The sequence below is a fragment of the Hylobates moloch genome, unplaced genomic scaffold (genome assembly GCF_009828535.3).
Source record: "Hylobates moloch isolate HMO894 unplaced genomic scaffold, HMol_V3 SCAFFOLD_15, whole genome shotgun sequence".
Classification (NCBI taxonomy): Eukaryota; Metazoa; Chordata; class Mammalia; order Primates; family Hylobatidae; genus Hylobates; species Hylobates moloch.
The window spans coordinates 45,012,944-45,030,621 of NW_026652290.1; the positions used below are offsets into that span (position 1 = coordinate 45,012,944).

The 17,678-nt window shown below is 40.2% G+C and overlaps 1 protein-coding gene across 3 annotated transcripts in view; it reads left to right on the plus strand.

The window, feature by feature from the left end:
- The first annotated feature begins 2,849 nt into the window (after nt 1-2,849).
- The window catches only part of TMEM131 (transmembrane protein 131), a 251,291-nt gene continuing 236,462 nt past the window's right edge, over nt 2,850-17,678 (plus strand). Inside the window, exon 1 of one of the 3 annotated variants that reach the window (XM_032178667.2) lies at nt 2,850-3,605. In XM_032178667.2, coding sequence (XP_032034558.1) covers nt 3,419-3,605 — 187 coding nt within the window. In that variant the 5' untranslated portion in view covers nt 2,850-3,418. The remainder of the gene's footprint in view (nt 3,606-17,678) is intronic. The other 2 variants (XM_032178666.2, XM_032178668.2) reach the window with 2 other exon arrangements.

Genomic DNA, 17,678 nt, shown 5'->3' on the forward strand with positions numbered 1-17,678 from the left:
TTCACAAACCTATATGCTTAATCTCCCCAAATTTATATCATAATCCCCATTTTTACAGATTAGGAACCTGAGGCCAGAAAAGTCAAGTCATTTGCTCAGCATCATACAGCTAGTAAAGGCAGGGCTGGGATTTAAGTTCAAATTTGTCTGAGTCTCTTATAATTCTGCCTTGAATGGTAAATTACTAACCTGCATAGAGAGCAAAATGAATAGAAAGTTAGGAGTCCCAACATCTTGTAGCTCCTGGCATGTATCACTGTGCAACAGTCTTCAATCTTGAGCCTGTATCAGAATCACTTGGATGCCTTGTTTAAACAGATTGTTGGACCTCAACCCAGAATTCCTGATTCCACAGGTCTGGGATTTGGCCTGCTAATTTGCATTTCTAACAGGTTCCCAGGTGTTGCTGCTACAGCTGGTCGGGGGATGACACCTTGAGAACCACTGGTTTAGCGAGTTTTCCCTGACTCTGCCAGCTAATACCTCCACCCGCCAAATGGCCAGGTCTCTCCAATTTCCAAAAGGGAAAAAGAGAAAAGTTCATAACTAATCAGAACTACTTGAGAGTCCTTAGTATGATGGTTCCTTCAATTTTAACTCCTAGTTCTCTCCTGAGACACATGAGGGTTGGGGAGTGGGGGTAGAGGATCATAGGGTGATGGTGGCTCCACGCCAGGTTCTCTCTAACACACAGTTTACCACGCTGTCTAGCAAAACGTCTTTTACTGTTAGACTTTCAGTGGTCTCATTGTCCTTTCCTGGGAAGAAAGTTCCATCATGACCCCTCCTGCTCCTAGTGTCCCTCAGGCACAGGGGAGGGTTCAGGTATGGTGGGCCTTAAAAGTCTACCCAACTATTGGGAGGGCCCCTTTAAGAACAAGAATACAAGCTTATAATTACACAATTAGGTTCAGGGACTTGGAAGGAACTTGTGCAAGAGAGGGGACCCTGCGGCTTAAGCCTCATTAGCTGCATGGGAAATCGAACTCTGATCAAACATGTCTGTATACGTCTAAGATCCAATTACTGACAGGTGCAAGTTATTTCCCATGGAGCTGCTGAGCCTCAGGCTAACCAGGGGATGTGGCTGATTGCCGTGTAAGAGAAACTGAGCACTTCATGGTTGGAAAGGCTTGTTTGTCCTGAACCTGGCAATGGGGGAAGGGCTGCTGACTCGCAGAGCTGGCACGCTGGAGGCTAAGCAAAAGCGCTCAGTTACATACATATCCTTGGGTTTGATCTCTTCCGTGAGTCAAAAGCCTTCCAGAAATCTCTTGCCTCAGACATTTTAAACGCCAACTTAGAGATAATTATTCCTATTTCATTATATCAAAATAAAATTTGACTACTCAATTTTAAGGCTAATACTCAAAAAAGTAAAATTGCTTATTTATTTTTTGAGACGGAGTTTTGCTCTTGTCGAGGGTATAGTGCAGTGGCGCGATCTTGGCTCACTGCAACCTTCACCTCCCGGGTTCAAGCGTTTTTCCTGCCTCCGGAGTAGCAGGGATTACAGGCATGCACTACCACGCCCGGCTAATTTTTGTATTTTTTAGTAGAGACGGGTTTTCACCATGTTGGCCAGGCTAGTCTCGAACTCCTAACCTCAGGTGATCCGCCCACCTTGGCCTCCCAAAGTGCTGGGATTACAGGCGTGAGCCACTGCGCCCTGCCCTAAAATTGCTTTTAAAATCATTAGGGTAAGGTCATATTTAAATATATATTAATTTATGAATAAATTTAAGTGCTTGCTTGACACAGGGGACTACTTCATAGATTCTGAAGTTCCTTTTGCAAGTCTTTCTGAAACCTTATTTTCCTATCTAGCTTGTTCTGAGACGTACTGTGGGCAGACTTGGCCTTATTCATGTATCGACTCCCTCAACGAATACAGCTGAGGAAAGTAAAATGTCTCTGGGCTAGGAGCTGGACATACTAAGATGAGTAAAGGAGGACACCCTCTAAGAGCCTAAATTAAGTCTTGGAGACAATAGCCATGCGCACCAAGAAGCTCAACCTAACATGAAAACGGCATCTAAGAAGCGCGAGATGGCTGGTGAAGGAAACAGACGTCTTAAGAATTTTTCCGGGCCCAGCACAGTGGCTCATGCCTGTGATTCCAGCACTCTGGAAGGCCGAGGAAGGCGGATTGCTTGAGCCCAGGAGGTCGAGACCGGCCCGGCCAACATAGTGAGACACCGTCTCTTAAAAGAAAAAGAAAAATTGGAGTGGCATGGCGTCGGGCGCCTGTCATCCCAGACCGCACCACTGCACTCCAGCCTGGGCGGCAGAACCAGACCCTGTCTCAAAAATAAATAATTAAAAAATAAAAGAAAAAAAGAATTCTTCCTCGAGAGAGGAAGCCGGCTACTGGATATTCTAAAGAGCAGGCTGTCTGCCCCTGCCTTCTCCATCCAGAGTCACTGACGCTTTCTGCACACGAGGTGTTCCGCGCCAAAGTGGGCACAAGCCAACACAAGAGAACTCCATCAAGTGCCTCCTGCGTACCATAATTTGGAAGACCCAAGGATGAGTTCAGCGGGTCACCATCCTCAAGTAAGCACCACCAAGAACTGAGTCAGGCCCGGGGTACTCTCGACGTCAAAGCGGCCGGGAGGCGGGGGTGCCACCAGGAGGAGTCACTGGAACGGACCTTCCGCGCTCGTCTCGCGGGCTGGATGTGTACTCACACCTCTGGAAGGCTCTAACACTGTAGGGCAAAGCACGGAGAATCGTCCAGACGCCGGGGAAGAAGCCAAGCCTCCCGGAGCCCCGCAACTCCGCCCCTGCCCCGCCCACGCAACGCGGCGGCGGCGCGGTGAGGCCGCCTCGTCTCCACGTGATCGCCGTCACCGCCTCTGCGAAGCAGAAGCGGCCATCATAAGTCCTGGCAGCTGGACCCGGGCCTGCTTCCCTCCTCCTCCTGCGCCGGGCAGCGGTAACGGTCTGGGGTTCTTCTGTCCTAGTTCTGTCTGGTCGTGAAGCCGCGGGCCTCCGAGAGCGGGACAAGAAGGTGGGGCCCAGGGGCTCCGGGGCGGACAGACTGACCGGCGGACAGCCCAGGTGTCGTCACAGCGTGGGTGGTGCCCAGAGCTGCGCCCCGCCCCTCGCAGGCCAGCGCTCAGGGCCCGAGGCCCGTGCCCGTTTCCAGTATGGCCAACCGCCGCGCCTGACCCGCGGCCTCTCCGCTCCGACTGCTTGTAGGCGATGCCGAGGCAAAGACCGTGACTGACACTGTCGCTCACACGCACGCACGGACCCAGGCCCACGCCCGGAGCCCGAGCCCTGGGCCCGCAACTGTTGTCGCCCCCGGCTGCGCGGCGAGAGCCCGGACCACGGCTTCCGCGCCGCCGCCGCCGCCGCCTCGCCGAGAAGGGCCGCGCCGGACCTCGAGCGCGGCGGCCCCCGGCCGGCAGGGATGGGGAAGCGGGCGGGAGGAGGAGCAACCGGAGCCACCACCGCCGCCGTCCCCACGTCCGCCGGGGCCGGGCTGGAACCCGCGGCCGCCCGTAGCGGGGGCCCGCGGAGCGCGGCCGCCGGCCTCCTAGGAGCGCTGCACCTGGTGATGACCCTCGTAGTAGCTGCGGCGCGGGCCGAGAAGGAAGGTGGGTGTCCCCCGGCGGCGTCCCTGCGGCGGGGCTGTCACCCCGCTCTCGCGGAGGCCGGGCGGACTGGGCCGGGAGGAAGGGCCGCGGCCGGGGCTCCGGCGCGAAGTTGGGCGGTCGGGTACCGTCCCGAGCCGGGACCTCGCGGCGCCCGCCGCAAGGAGTGGCCCTCGCTCTCCGCGATTCCTTCCCCGCCTTCCCCGTCTCCTGTCACTGCCATTTCAAAACTTCCTGAGTTCTCGTACGTTCTTGCCACTTGGCCCGCTAGGTAGGAGGGGCATATTTTTTGGCTTTATTGCGGCTAATAGGTACATTTTAGGACACTTCTGTTTTTTTGGTTGCGGTTGGTTGCGTGCAGACAGAGCTTACTTTAAAATGTAGTAAAAATAGCGAGACACAGTTTACAAAATTTCACTTTGAATTTGTTCAGACATTTCTTGGAGGGGAATCTTGGTCCCGTAGCTTCCTCCTTTAATGTCTCTTTGCAGTATTGATGACTTTATTATTAGACCTAAATACAATTCCATTTAACTCTTCAGTAAGCTGTTGAAAGCCTGTTTACATTTCTTATTTTAAAATAACGTAATTCGGTGCCTTCATCTTTGATGTGAAAGCCTTTAAAAATAAACGTGAAGTTGCCAGCTTGCAAGCATTTATCTATAATTTACGATTAAGGGCTGGCGCCTATTTTAAAAAACTTATTAGTATTGTGCTGCTGCAAAACGGGTACTTGGACAGGGTCAAAAATTATTTTGTAATCTTGAAGACCAAATCAGTGTAATTTCATCTACACTACCTCTTTTTGAGTCAAGGGACATGTGAATGGTCACAGAGCCTTCATGAAGAATTCACTAAGTGAATAGTTTAAAAAAAAATGCGCAAAACATGTTAGTTTAGCATTGCACATGAAACTGCCCGTACAAGAAAACAATTTGTTGCCACGGTAACTTTAGAGTTAACATTCTACTTTATGACTAAAGTCACTTGCTTTTTATTGTTATTGAAGGTAAAAGCAAATACAAACCAAATTAGTATTAAAGTGCAAATGTGCTTCAGTATACTGTTTCTTTTATTTTTGTCCACATTACATTATTTAACTCTCTAAGCAACCTTAGTCTGGGTTAACATTGGTGGAAATTATTCAAAGAATTGCCGTCTATAGAAAGGATTAATTGATGGAAGCAAAATTATTTCTAGAATAAAATATTGCCGCTTTAGGACTAGTCAGTCCTGGGGTTGTCATAATACATCATTGGCCACAGATCTGCAGTTAGTTGAGTGTTCTTTGTTATGTGTGATCGTGGTATCTAGCATTTTGGCCTGTAGTGGGTGTTCAGTGAACCCAAAATAGTGCAGTAATTTAATGGACATTTTTTGGGTGGGACTTCAAGTAGACCTTGGTGGGTATGGTGTCCTTGCTTTTCTGTTCCTTTGCTTACCTTGCACAGTGCCAGGCACACTGGCGCTTAGCCTTTGAGTGAATGACTGTCTTCATGCGCCCTTAGCACAGGGAATTGAAATAATGGTTGAATCTAGTAAAGCATTAAGTTTGTATTTTTCTTCTACTGCTGCTTATTTTTCCAACAGCCATTTTATATGCTAATAAAAACTTTACTCTGGGTAAAGTTAAGTAAACAAACCTTTTGTTTGAGAACTGTCAGCCTAAAATATATTTGCTAATTTCTCATTTGCATAGTTTATACATGTTAGTGCACCTCTCTAATACCCATAAATGTGTGTAAGGATTGGATGAGGAGAGTACTTGCCAGGGTGTTAAGTATGTATTAAAGGGGTGGTTGAATCAGCCAGTGGCCTGGGTGAATCAGATATCCCTTGTGGCCCATGCTTATCTATATGAACAATTTGTGTATGCAGAGTTATCCAAGATATTAATGGGGATGATACTAATATAGAACATAGGCCTCTACCCATCATAAACAGATCTGGTTCTAATCAAATATTCTGTAAAGGTATCTCCAGAAATGGCTTCTCCTTTAAAACTGATCATATTCCAGTATTGTTTCTGAGTAAGTAGGGGAAAAGCAATTTATTTTCTTACGTGATTGTGACACTGTGAGTTTGGCATCTGATGAGGCACAAATACAGTATTTGTCCTAAAAGGTACTGTTGAGTTTTTCAGCAAGTCTGGGCAGATTTCTGAAGATGGCTGAGTTCAGTTTAACCATTCACACCCGGAGGAATTTTGTGTCTATTTAAGTAGCATAAACTAGTTTAAAATTTCAAAGTTAAGATTTACCTGCAGTTTTAATGATGATTCTGCAGGTATTTTATATGTTTGTATTTTTTTTTCTTCATTACTGTATAATTTCACTGCAAAATCTTTAAAAGACAAACTCGTTTTCTCCTGAAGAAAAGCTGCGGAAATAAATTACCTAATGTAGTTTTTCATGTTTGGACTTGATGTTGATTTTCTTGAGTCAGAAGCATGGACCATTCCTTGTCTTAACATCCTATGTGTCTTAACTGAGCTATGGGAGTGTGCTATCACTAGTCCAGGGGAAAGGTACCTTTGAGACGGTTTTGGCTGTGATGTAAAGTTTGTAAGGACTTTGAAAGAGTTTCCAGAGATAGAAGTTAATTATAATCACTACAAATAACTAGTTCTAGATTGGTGGCAAGATTTTTTCTTGAGGCTAATATCTAGATACTGAGAATAGCAAAAATGTGTGTGAGTTGTGAAAATATATTTTAAAATATATATAAAAAATACATGTGTATATATATTAAATGTATACTTTTTGTAGTCTTTTGAATTATAAAGCAGCCCATTATGACTGGCAAATAAGACCTTTTTTAAAAAAGCATCATATATCAGGTAATATAATTTCATTGTGAAGTGGGTTTTTGGAGGGCATTTATTATAAATGAGAAGCTATAGTTTATCTAGTAAATATAAATTCGAATAAATTTTCAAGAATGTTTCAATCTGACAATTTAAATTTCATTGTCACGTGTTTTATTAATTGTCAATTAAATGGCAGGGTAACGTTTGACAGCCTTTATTAGGACTTTTAAAATTGTTTGCCAGTGTACTATAGTTTCATGTACTATAGTTTCAGATTTTCGTTTTAAGCTGTATTTGTGACATAGGTGCAAAACACAGTACAAAAGTATTTACAAAGCATATGAGAAAAGTGCATAGGACTAAAGACCACAAGAAAACAGATAAGAATCTAATAGTTTTCTAAGGGTAGCCAAATTGACTAGGAGTGTTATTTACTTTTTCTTAACCAAATTATTTTTGACCTACTTATTACTCGATAATGTTAAAATGTTTTTGAAAGTGATTTTCTTAAGAGTGAGATGTGTTAACCCTTTGTATGGAGTAGAGTGGGTACCTTTTAATTTAGGGCCTAGTAAATAGAATATTATTTAATAAGTGCTTCACTAATGAACGTTTGTAGCCTGCTTTTACTAAAAGCTGTTGCCTGACGGAGCATTGGAGTTTTGTAGTTGGAAAAAGTGTGTCCTCTTTTCCTCTTGCTAATGACCATTTTCCTCCTCTTTCTAATTCTTACAGTGGACCCTCATAGACATCTGCCAAAAGGATTGCTTTGGGAGTAGATATAAACTCATCTAATTGTTACCAGAGTAGCAATAAGCCAAATTACTCTTGGAGGAAAATAAAATCTTTGCTAGGTGCTTGGTATTTTAGGTGTTCTCTCTTTTGCCTATATGTGACTCAAGCGCTCTGACTGGCCTTGCCAGACCAAGAGGCCCTTTTCCTACAGCTGAATTTTTCCCCACTGTCTCTTGTAAGCAGTATCTGGCATTGTTTTGGTGACTCTGTGCTTGGTTCTGGTTGTGCCCTAGCTGTCAGTTGCTGCTCTCCAATTGCCTGTTGGTTGTCTTCCTCCCTGTGTGTGTCTAGCCACTGGTGCACACTGCGTATGTCCAGGGCAGAATTATCTTGCGCCACCTCCAGTTTTCAGTTTTTTATTAATGCTATGATTATTCTGCCTGCCCCATTGGATTCAGTTTTGACCCTTCACCAAGTGGCATCAGTGCCTGTTACATCCTCTTTTGATCAGCTCTCCCACTGCCTTCACCATGGGGCACTGCAGCAGCCTCTCTCCTACCACCTTTCCCCATTTCTGTTCAGTCCTGCATGCTCCCTCTGAATTTGTGGTGTCTTTGTTAATCATTCATCATTCATTTTGACACCTAATTGTGTACTGCCTTGTTTAGCTACTTAAATGATTTCAGGGGTGTCATTCTCCACCTAGACTGGAATTTCTGTAGGGCAGAACCTTTCTCAACATCTGTAGTACATAAATAGCAGGCATTCAGTTTTGATGAAAGTTTGCCTAAACTTTCATTGTAATATAATTTCATTGTGAAGTGGGTTTTTGGAAGGCATTTAATTTATTATAAATGAGAAGCTATAGTTTATGTATCTAGTAAATATAAATTCAAATAAATTTTCAAGAATGATTGTTTCAACCTATGACAATTTAAATTTCATTGTCACGTTTTATTAATTGGCAGTTAAATGGCAGGGTAACGTTTGACAGCCTTTATTAGGACTTTAAAAATTTTTTGCCAATGTACTATAGTTTCATGCACAAATTTTTGTTTTAAGCTGTGTTTGTGACTTAGGTGCAAAACACATTACAAAAATATTTACAAAGCATATGAAAAAAGTGCATAGGACTTTTTGTACCTGAGAACCTGGGTTGAGAGTCAGAACTACAGGTAAAACTCAGTTCTGCGGCAGATGTCATGAGGAAGTCTGCTATAGTAGGACATTGAGCAACACCAGTTTTTTCTTCCCCACATGTTGCTTTTCCTTGTAACTAAAAGGAGTTGTATACACTTATCTAAACCATCACTTTTATAACTTTTTGATTTTAAGATTTTCAGATTCTCATAAAACCCTAATCTAGAGATCATGAAACTGAGGCTTAGAGAGGTTAAGTAATATACCCAGAGTGATAGGGCTGGTAAATAGTGGAGCCAGGATTCCGTCCTAAGACATCTGTCCCTTGAGCCAAACTATGTAACCCCAAATGAGCACTTCAGGAATTAGATTTTGTTACATTGTACCAACTGCAAAAAGACCAGACTTGACAGTTCATGCAAAACCCGTGTATTAGTATTCAAGTAAAATGTACTTTTTAAAAAAAAAAAAAAAAAACAGCCACAAGCTTTCATATCACTTTTTGTTGATTTGTTAACAGTTTAAGTAATCTCAGGCCATTCTGGATCATGAAGGTTCTTAAAAGGAAACCAGTGAGTGGATAATACAGGGAAATGAATATTTGGTATTGGAAGCTACTGTCTCTTTGTTCTTGGTGACTTAGATACCTGGTTGTATTGCTAAGGTTAGGCAATATTGCCTTCTGTAGATACTGCTTAGCTCCAGATTGGTGTGATGAGTTAGTCTAGACTTGTGGAATATTCTCAGAAGCTGGCCCTGGATTAACAGGAACTGGAGATAATGCAAAGGCTGGTAGTGGCATTTGCATTGGCAGGCAGAAATCTCTTGCAGACTTCCATTAGAGGTCCAAGGGCTCCAGAAGAAGTTCAAAGGTGCTTTGTTCTTATTAGGGCATTTTAGAATTAGGTGGTCATTAGTTCTCATCTGTAGTTCCAAATCTGTTTTTTGTTGTTGTTGTTGTTGTTTTTTAATTCCCATGTGATTAGTTTTACAACCACAGATGGAAGGTTTCTAGAAAGCCTTTGCCATTTGCCTGATTGATTTTGTTGCATACAACTCTGCTGTTTTAGGCTAGAGGTTTGAGGTTTAAGAGGATCTTTTAGATGGTCAGTCATGATAGAGTATGAAACCTACGTTTTTATTTATTTTCATTTATTTTCTAGAAACTTTGTGGTAAAAAAAATAACAAAATACTTAGCCATTTTTATATGTACAGTTCAATGGTGTTAAGTATGTTCACATTGTTGTGTAGCAGATCTTCAGAACTTCTTCATGTAAAACTGGAACTCTATACCCATTAAACAACTTCCTATTTCTCTCCCTACTCTTAATCCCCACCCCGAGGCTCCTGGTAACCACCATTCTACTTTCTATGTTTATGAATTTGACTACTTTAGATACTTCATGTAAGCAGAATAATGCAGGATTTGTGACCTGCTTATTTTACTTAGCATAATATCTGTAAGGTTAATCCATGTTGTAGGATGTGACAGTTCCTTTTTAAGGTTGAGTTATATTCCATTGTATGGATATACCACATTTTGTTTATCCATTCATCCATCCGTGGACACTAGGCTTGCTCCCACCTCTTGGCTCTTGTGACTAATGCTGTGAAGCTGAGTATGCAAATATCTCTTCAAGACCCTGGTTTCAACTATTTTGCATATCTACCCAGAAGAGAGATTTCTGGATCATGTGATAGTTCTATATTTAATTTGTTAAGCAACCACCACATTTCCATAGTGGTTGCATAATCTTACAGTCCCATGAATAATGCACAATTTCTCCATGCCCTTGCCAACAGTTGCTTTTGTTTTGTTTTGATAGTGGTGTGAGGTGCTATCTTATTGTGGTATTGATTTGCATTTTTCTAATGATTAATGATATTGAGCAACTTTTCATATCCTTCTTGGGCATTTGTATATCTCCTTTGGAGAAATGTCTATTCAAGTCCTTTGCCCACGTTATATTCAGGTTTTGTTGTTGTTGTTGAGTTATAGGAGTTCCTTATATAGTCTGGATATTAACCCCTTATCAGATGATTTGCAACTATGTTCTCCCATTTGGCAGGTTGCCTTTTCACTCTGTTGATCATATTCTTTGAACAAAAGTTTTTGTTTGATATAGTTACTTTTGCTTTTGGTGTCATATCCAAGATATCATTGCCAAATCCAATGTCATGAACTTTTTCCCTATGCTTTCTCCTAGGCATTTTATAGTTTTGTGTCTTATGTTTTGGTCTTTAACCCATTTTGAGTTAAAACTTTTATTTATGGTGTAAAATAAAGGATATAACTCTATTCTTTTGCATGTGGATATCCAGTTTCTCCAGTTCCATTTGTTGAAGAGGCTGTCCTTTCTTCACTGAGTAGTCTTTGTGTCCCTTGTATGAAAATTAACTGGCTGTATATGCAAAGGTTTATTTCTGGACACTTTATTCTATTTAATTGCTCTGTGTGTCTGTCTTTATGCCAGTTCCACACTATTTTGAATACTATAGCTTTGTAATATGTTTTGAAACGAGGAAATGTGAGACCTCTAACTGTCTTCTTCCTTTTCAAGATTATTTTGGCTATTTGGGGTCCCTTGAGATTCTGTATGAATTTTAGGATGCACTTTTCTACTTCCCTTAGGATTTTGGGATTTTGATAGGGATTGTGTTGAACCTATAGATCACATTGGGTAGTATTGATATCTTAACAGTATTTTAACCCATAAACATGAGATGTCTTTCCATTATTTGTGTCTAATTTTTTTCAGCAGTGTTTTGTAATTTTCAGTGTACAAATCTTTCTCTTCCTTGGTTAGGTTTATTCCTAAGTATTTTATTCTTTTTGATGTCATTGTAAATAAAACATGCATTTTTGAACTAATGATTTTAATCAGCGTATCATTAACAGTTGTAAATATATAGTTTTTAGTAAACACTCCATATTCAAAACAAGAAAAAATGCTGTATACTTAAGGTATTTCATTAATTACTTGCCTATAAAATGAAAGACATTTTAAGTCCTCGTTAGTTCTAACAATTTATGACTTTTTTTTTTTTTTTTTTTGAGACGGAGACTCGCTCTGTTGCCAGGCTGGAGTACAGTGGTGCAATCTCAGCTCACTGCAGCTTCTGTCTCCCAGGTTCAAGCAATTCTCCTGCCTCAGCCTCCTGAGTAGCTGGGACTACAGGTGTGTGCCACTGCACTCAGCTATTTTGTATTTTTAGTAGAGGTGAGGTTTCATGGCCAGGATGGTCTCAATCTCTTGACTTCATGATCCGCCTGCCTCGGCCTCCCAAAGTGCTGGGATTACAGGCATGAGCCACTGTACCTGGCCAATTTGTGACTATTTTTTAAATCGGTTATAATGATTGCAAAGTGATATGGCAGTTTGGTTTTTGAAAGCTAATTTTTTCTGTATAGTTCTAGTACTACATTAGGATCAAAGGATGCACTAGTTAAAAACTGTCTCGGCAGTGAAGTTTGAGAAATAGCATAGCCAACTTTATGGATTCAAGTTAATTAGTGGTTTGTATTCATGGTATGGCAAGGGCCCTACATGGATTTTCTTTTTAGAGAATGATTAAATTGGAAGCAGAAGATTTTCTAGATTTCTATAATTATTCATGGTACAAAGGTGCTCTGTGAAACCTAACTGTATTTATAAAGAGCTTTGAGATAGTTTATGTTTGTCATTCCAAAAGTTATTAGGTAGAGCAGCGTACAAGAGAGGGCAGTGTGCTTTCAAACTTTTGGCCGAAATTGGACCACCTTTAGAAATGCTTCTATGGATTGGTGACATGGGCTCATCTAAAGTATTGCTTCTTGATTAGCAAATGGGAAATGAAGTAGTGGTCAGCACTACCAAGAGGTAATGTCTCTTTCAGAATGGGTGCAGCAGTGGTTATGTTTCAGATATAGGTGAGTTCTTAGGTATTTAGGGGTCCTCCTCCTTATACTGAGTGGCTTCTGTTGGATTATGGCTGGGCACGAAAATAGGTTACTGAGAATTGTTTTGAAGAGAGATGTCGGAAGGAAAAAACAGGCAAGGAATTAGGTCCAGTTTTATTGGAATCCTAGAGATTCTTGTATAAATTGATTGTAAGAATAAAACAAATTATAAAATACAGATTAATAAATGGTGAAAAACTGTGGCCAGTCAGGAACTAACATGAGTCATCCGTGCTTTGGTCTCTGTTCCTTCCTCATCTCTCTTCCCTCTCTTCACTCCTTTCCTGTCCCTATTCCCCATTTAAAAAAAGTTTTTTTCAGAAGAAAGCAATAGTTTTCTTCAAAGGCAATCAATTCACATCTCAACCACACTGTATGCGTGTGCTTACTTTAACCCCACACTGGCTGTTATTCGTTTTTTACCAGTCTACCAATAAAGTTGTCACATTGTTTTAATTTATTTTAAAACAATTACTACTAAGACTGAATACTTTTATACATTTGTGGCCATTTGTATTTCTTTTGTGTTGTTTGATCAGTTTTTTGTCAGTTTTCCCATTGATGTTTGAATTTTTCTTTTTGACTTAGTCTTTTTACTTTATCTTTAAGGATTTAATATTTTTCTGAGTTTCTATTTGCATTTGAATTTTTATTTTCTATTATTTTTATACTTGTCAGGCAACTCTCACTCTTTTTTTTTAATGGTTTCTGCGTTTCTCATACCTTAACAACCCTAAAGATTATATATTCATCAATAGTTTATGTCTATGCTTCGATCTTTAAATGCAAATCTCTATTTCTTCAGTCCGTTGGCATCAGGTAGGGAATCTGTTTGTCCTCAAATCATTAGTCAATTGCCTTAACACCACTTATTGAATTATATACAGTATTTCCTTTCATTCAACTTCTGTTATGTACTGGGATCTATTTCTTGATTTTTTTTTCCCTGGGTATTTTTTTTTCTCATATATATGTCTATGTATTTCTACATTTCTGTTTTAACTTTATTTTAGGTAATATAGCTTATTTCATTAGCTGGCCTGGCAGGTCATCCCCTCTCCCTAAGTGATTATTCTTCAAAAAGCAGTTTCTTATCTATCTTGTTTTTATTCCCTATGAATCCTCAAATCATTTTGTAAAGAAAATTTAAAATTACTATTTGCTTTTTGGTTACAATTACATTAAAATGTTAGATAAATTTGGAATTTGACGTCTTTATAGGGTTTTCCATTTTGTTTGTCTTTCTCCTGTGTGTGTGTGTGTGCGTGTATATATATGTATTAAGTAAAACTGTATGAAATTATAATTTTTATCAGTCCAACATAATTAACAACTTAGTTATTCAATCTAATATTAATATGTATGTTTTTATGCATTATTGCTTTGGCTAGAGCTTCAGAACAGTGTTAAATAAGAGTGATGAAAAAGCAGGCATCCTTATGTTTTTCTGTCTTTTTAAGAGAAAAATACCTTAAGTGTTTCATTGTGTAGTATGATTGGGGTAGTTGGTTGAAGTTAGATGTTCTTAATAATAGGAAATTTCTTAAATTTTTAAAGAGTTTTAGTTTTAAGAGTTATTAGGGATAGGTACTACATTTTATCCCATGCAGTTATTCTATGAGCTTTTTACCTTAAGCTGTAGGAGCAGTCTTCTTAACTCAGCTGCACTGAACTCTCTTGGTGAATTTATACCTATGTCTGTTTTCCCTCTAGTAAATTCGTCCAGAGATACCCATTGGACTTGGGCTGCCTGCAGCTGCTAGGCTACACTCTCACACTTCCACATTTGCTCCGTTTAGTTAATGTGCATATTTTTATATTGTGGTTTTGTTTTTAACCAAAACTCTTTTTAAAAAGCTATTATATTGATATAATCCCTCATGAGTATTGATGTATCAGTATATAGTAATTATTATAGTAATAGATCATTATATATAATATATATTAATAATCCCTCATGAATCGATTAATGCCCTCCCCAGGGGGATAGGGAAGTAAGTTCTCACATTTAATTTCCAAGAGAGTTCACCTGAGACCTGGTATTAAAATGAGCCTGTCACCACCCCCCTTGCCGCCATGTGATCTGCACACTCCTTTGCTTTCTAGGAGTGGAAGCAGGCTGAGGGCTTCAGCAGAAGCAGATGCTGGTACCACACTTCCCGTACAGCCTGCAGAACCATGAGTCAAGTAAACCTCTTTTCTTTATAAATTACCCAGCCTCCAGTATTCCTTTAAAGCAACTCAAATGGACTGAGACATCAGTTTGCTCTCAATTAATTTGATATTTAAAAAAAAAAACCAACAAAACTTTTTATGGAATTGCAAAAGTTGCTGTTAAATTTTCTATGAAAAAATGAAATACTGGGAAAATTCTGGAAAATAAAAGTTATGAGGAATGACTAGCACAAGCAGTTATTAAAACCTGCTCTTAAACTATTATGTAATTGGTATAATTAGAATAAGTACTGGTATATAAATAGACAAATTAACGGAGTAGAATAGAAATTCTAGTAATAGACCTAAGTATATATGGTTTATGTTAACCTACTTTTCTTCTGGGAGTCTGGAACTTTGGTATGTGTTAGGCAGAGGGGTACCGTGTGGCTAGCCCCAAGTAAAAACCTTGGGACTCTGTGTTAGTTTCCTGTTGTGCCTGTAGCAAATTATCACAAGTTGAGTGAGTTAAAACACAAGTCTATTCTCTTATCATTCCAAAGGGCAGAAGTCTAAAGTCAGGGTGTGTGGCTGACTGCCAGTTATTGCTTGAGACCATCATTACAGCAGTTACTCCTGTTACTGCTCGAGACTGTCATTACGGCAGTTACTACTGGAGACCATCATTACAAGACTGAACGAAGGGACGAACATAGAAATGAAAAAAGACAAAAGAAACTGTTTTAAGGAGAGGCAACATGGGGAGAAGAAGAGAGCTCCCTGCTTCTCGTGAGCAAAGGCAGCCCCCTTGAGCTTCTACAGCCCTTTCATATTTATTGGGTAACAAGAGCAAGGAGGAGGAGGTAACCATTGGTCACCTGCTTAATTGATCACAGGTTCATATTGTTACTGACAGGCTTCAGTTATGCCTTTGTGCATAACTGAACATTGAGAAACATTTGTGCAGCCTCCAACATCTCCTCCTTTTTGTTTTTAAATTAATTGAGCAAGACAATTGCAGGTTGTGCAGCCCTTAGTGGCGCCTAGACAGGAACTTGAAGGGACTATCAGGGACAAAAAGGGACCTGAAGAGACCGGAAGAGACCTGAAAAACTAGTTCAGGCCATGATGGGAAGAGGGGGTCGGACATGCCTCATTATACCCTCCTCCCTTTGGAATTCAGGCACCACTTGTAGCTGACTGTCACTGCTACTACTTGAGACTGTCATTACAGCAGTTACTACTGTTGCTGCCTGAGACCGTCATTATGAGACTGAACGAAGGGACGAACGTAGAAGTAATTTTTAAGGAAAGGCTAGCATGGGGAAGAAGAAGAGAGAAGAAAAGAATAAAAGGGCTGCTTGCTTCTAGCAAGCAAAGGCAGCCCCTGAGCTTCTACAGCCCTTTTGTATTTATTGGGTAACAAGAGCATGGAGGAGGAGGTAACGATTGGTTGGCTGCTTAATTGATCACAGGTTCATATTATTACTAACAGGTTTCAGATGTACCTAATTACAAGAAACATTTGTGTGGCCTCCAGCAAGGGTGTTGGGGCTGTCCTCTTTCTGTAGGCTTCAGGGGAGAATCTTTTTCTTTGTCTTTTTTAGCTTCTAGAGGCTTCCTGAATTGCTTGGTTCATGGCCTCTGACATCACTTCACCCTTTTCCTAATCCAAACATCTTGCTCCCATCCTCATAGCACCTTCTGTTCCCCTGAGTGTGATTATTAATATATTTGGCCCATCTGGCTAATCTGGGATAATCTCCCCATCTCAAAATCCTTAATTTAATCACATCTACAAAATTCCTTTTGCCATATAAGTTAACATTCACCACTTCCTGGGATTAGGACATGGACATTTTGGGGAGTCATTATTCAGCCTACCACAGACATTGAGTTTCTAATGAGCTTTCTTGGTAGATGTGACACCAAAAGCACAAACAACAAAAGGGGAGAAAATAAACAAAGTAGACATCAAAATTTGAAAGTTTTGTGCTTTAAAAGGCCCTATAAAGAAAGCGAAAAGACAACCCACAGAATGGGAGAAAAATTTTCACAAATCATGTATCTGATAACGGGATACGTATCTAGAATGTATAAAGAACTCTTATAACCTCAGTAAAAACAGACAACTCAAAAAATTGCAGGGGATCTGAGTAGGCATTTCTCCAAATAAAGATATACAATAAACGTATGAAAAGATGCTGTACATCATTAGCTATCAGAGAAATACAAATGAAAACCAAAATGAGATTGGATTTCACACCTACCAGTATGGCTACAATCAAAAAGATGGATAATAAATATCGGCAAGGGTGCGGAGACATTGGAATGTCTTGTTACTTTATGGGTAACATAAGAAGGTGCAGCTGCTTTGGCAAACAGTTTGGTAGGTCCTGAAAATACGGAGTTACTGTATGACCCACAGTTCTCCTCCTTAGTATATACTCCAAAGAAATGAAAACATAAAAACTTGTGCAGGAACATTCATAGCAACATTATTTATAATAGCCAAAAAGTGGAAACAACTGAAATGTTTGAAGAATAGCTCAAATGGAGTATTATTCAGCCATAGAAAGATTATTACGAATGCATGTTACAACACAGGTGAACCTTGAAAACATTGTGATAAGTGAACAAAGCCACTCACAAAAGACCATATAGGACCATAGAAGCTATTTATATGAAATGTCCAGAATAGGCAAATCCACAGAGACAAAATAGATACATGGTTGTCTAGAACTATGGAGAGCAGTGTAGGGAGTGACTGATGATGGGTACAAGGGTTGGAGAGCAGTGTAGGGAGTGACTGATGATGGGTACAAGGGTTTTTCTTTGGAATGGTGGTTGAACAACTCTGAATACACTGAAAATTATGCATTATATACTTAAAATGGGAGCTGTTATTAAACAAGTTTTATTAAAAATTGATAGGCTTTTCATCTAAGGGGGAAAAAACCTAAATGAGATACCATTTCTCACTTATTTGGGTGGCAAAGTTCTAAAAGCTTCACAACACTTTCGATGAGACTGCAGAAAAGCACGTGTTCTCACACCTTGTTAGTGGGAATGCAAAAAAGATACAACCTTAATGGAAAGAAATTTGGCACAGTGTCTAACAAAATAACATATATGTTACAGTTTTCACCTGGAAATCTCATTTTTAGGAATTGGCTCTTTTAACAATACAAATACATATATATAAGGTTATTCATAGCACGATGATTTGTAAATGAAAACTATTGGAAATGACCTAAATGCCCCTATATAGTTGAATAAATTGTTATATCCATATAA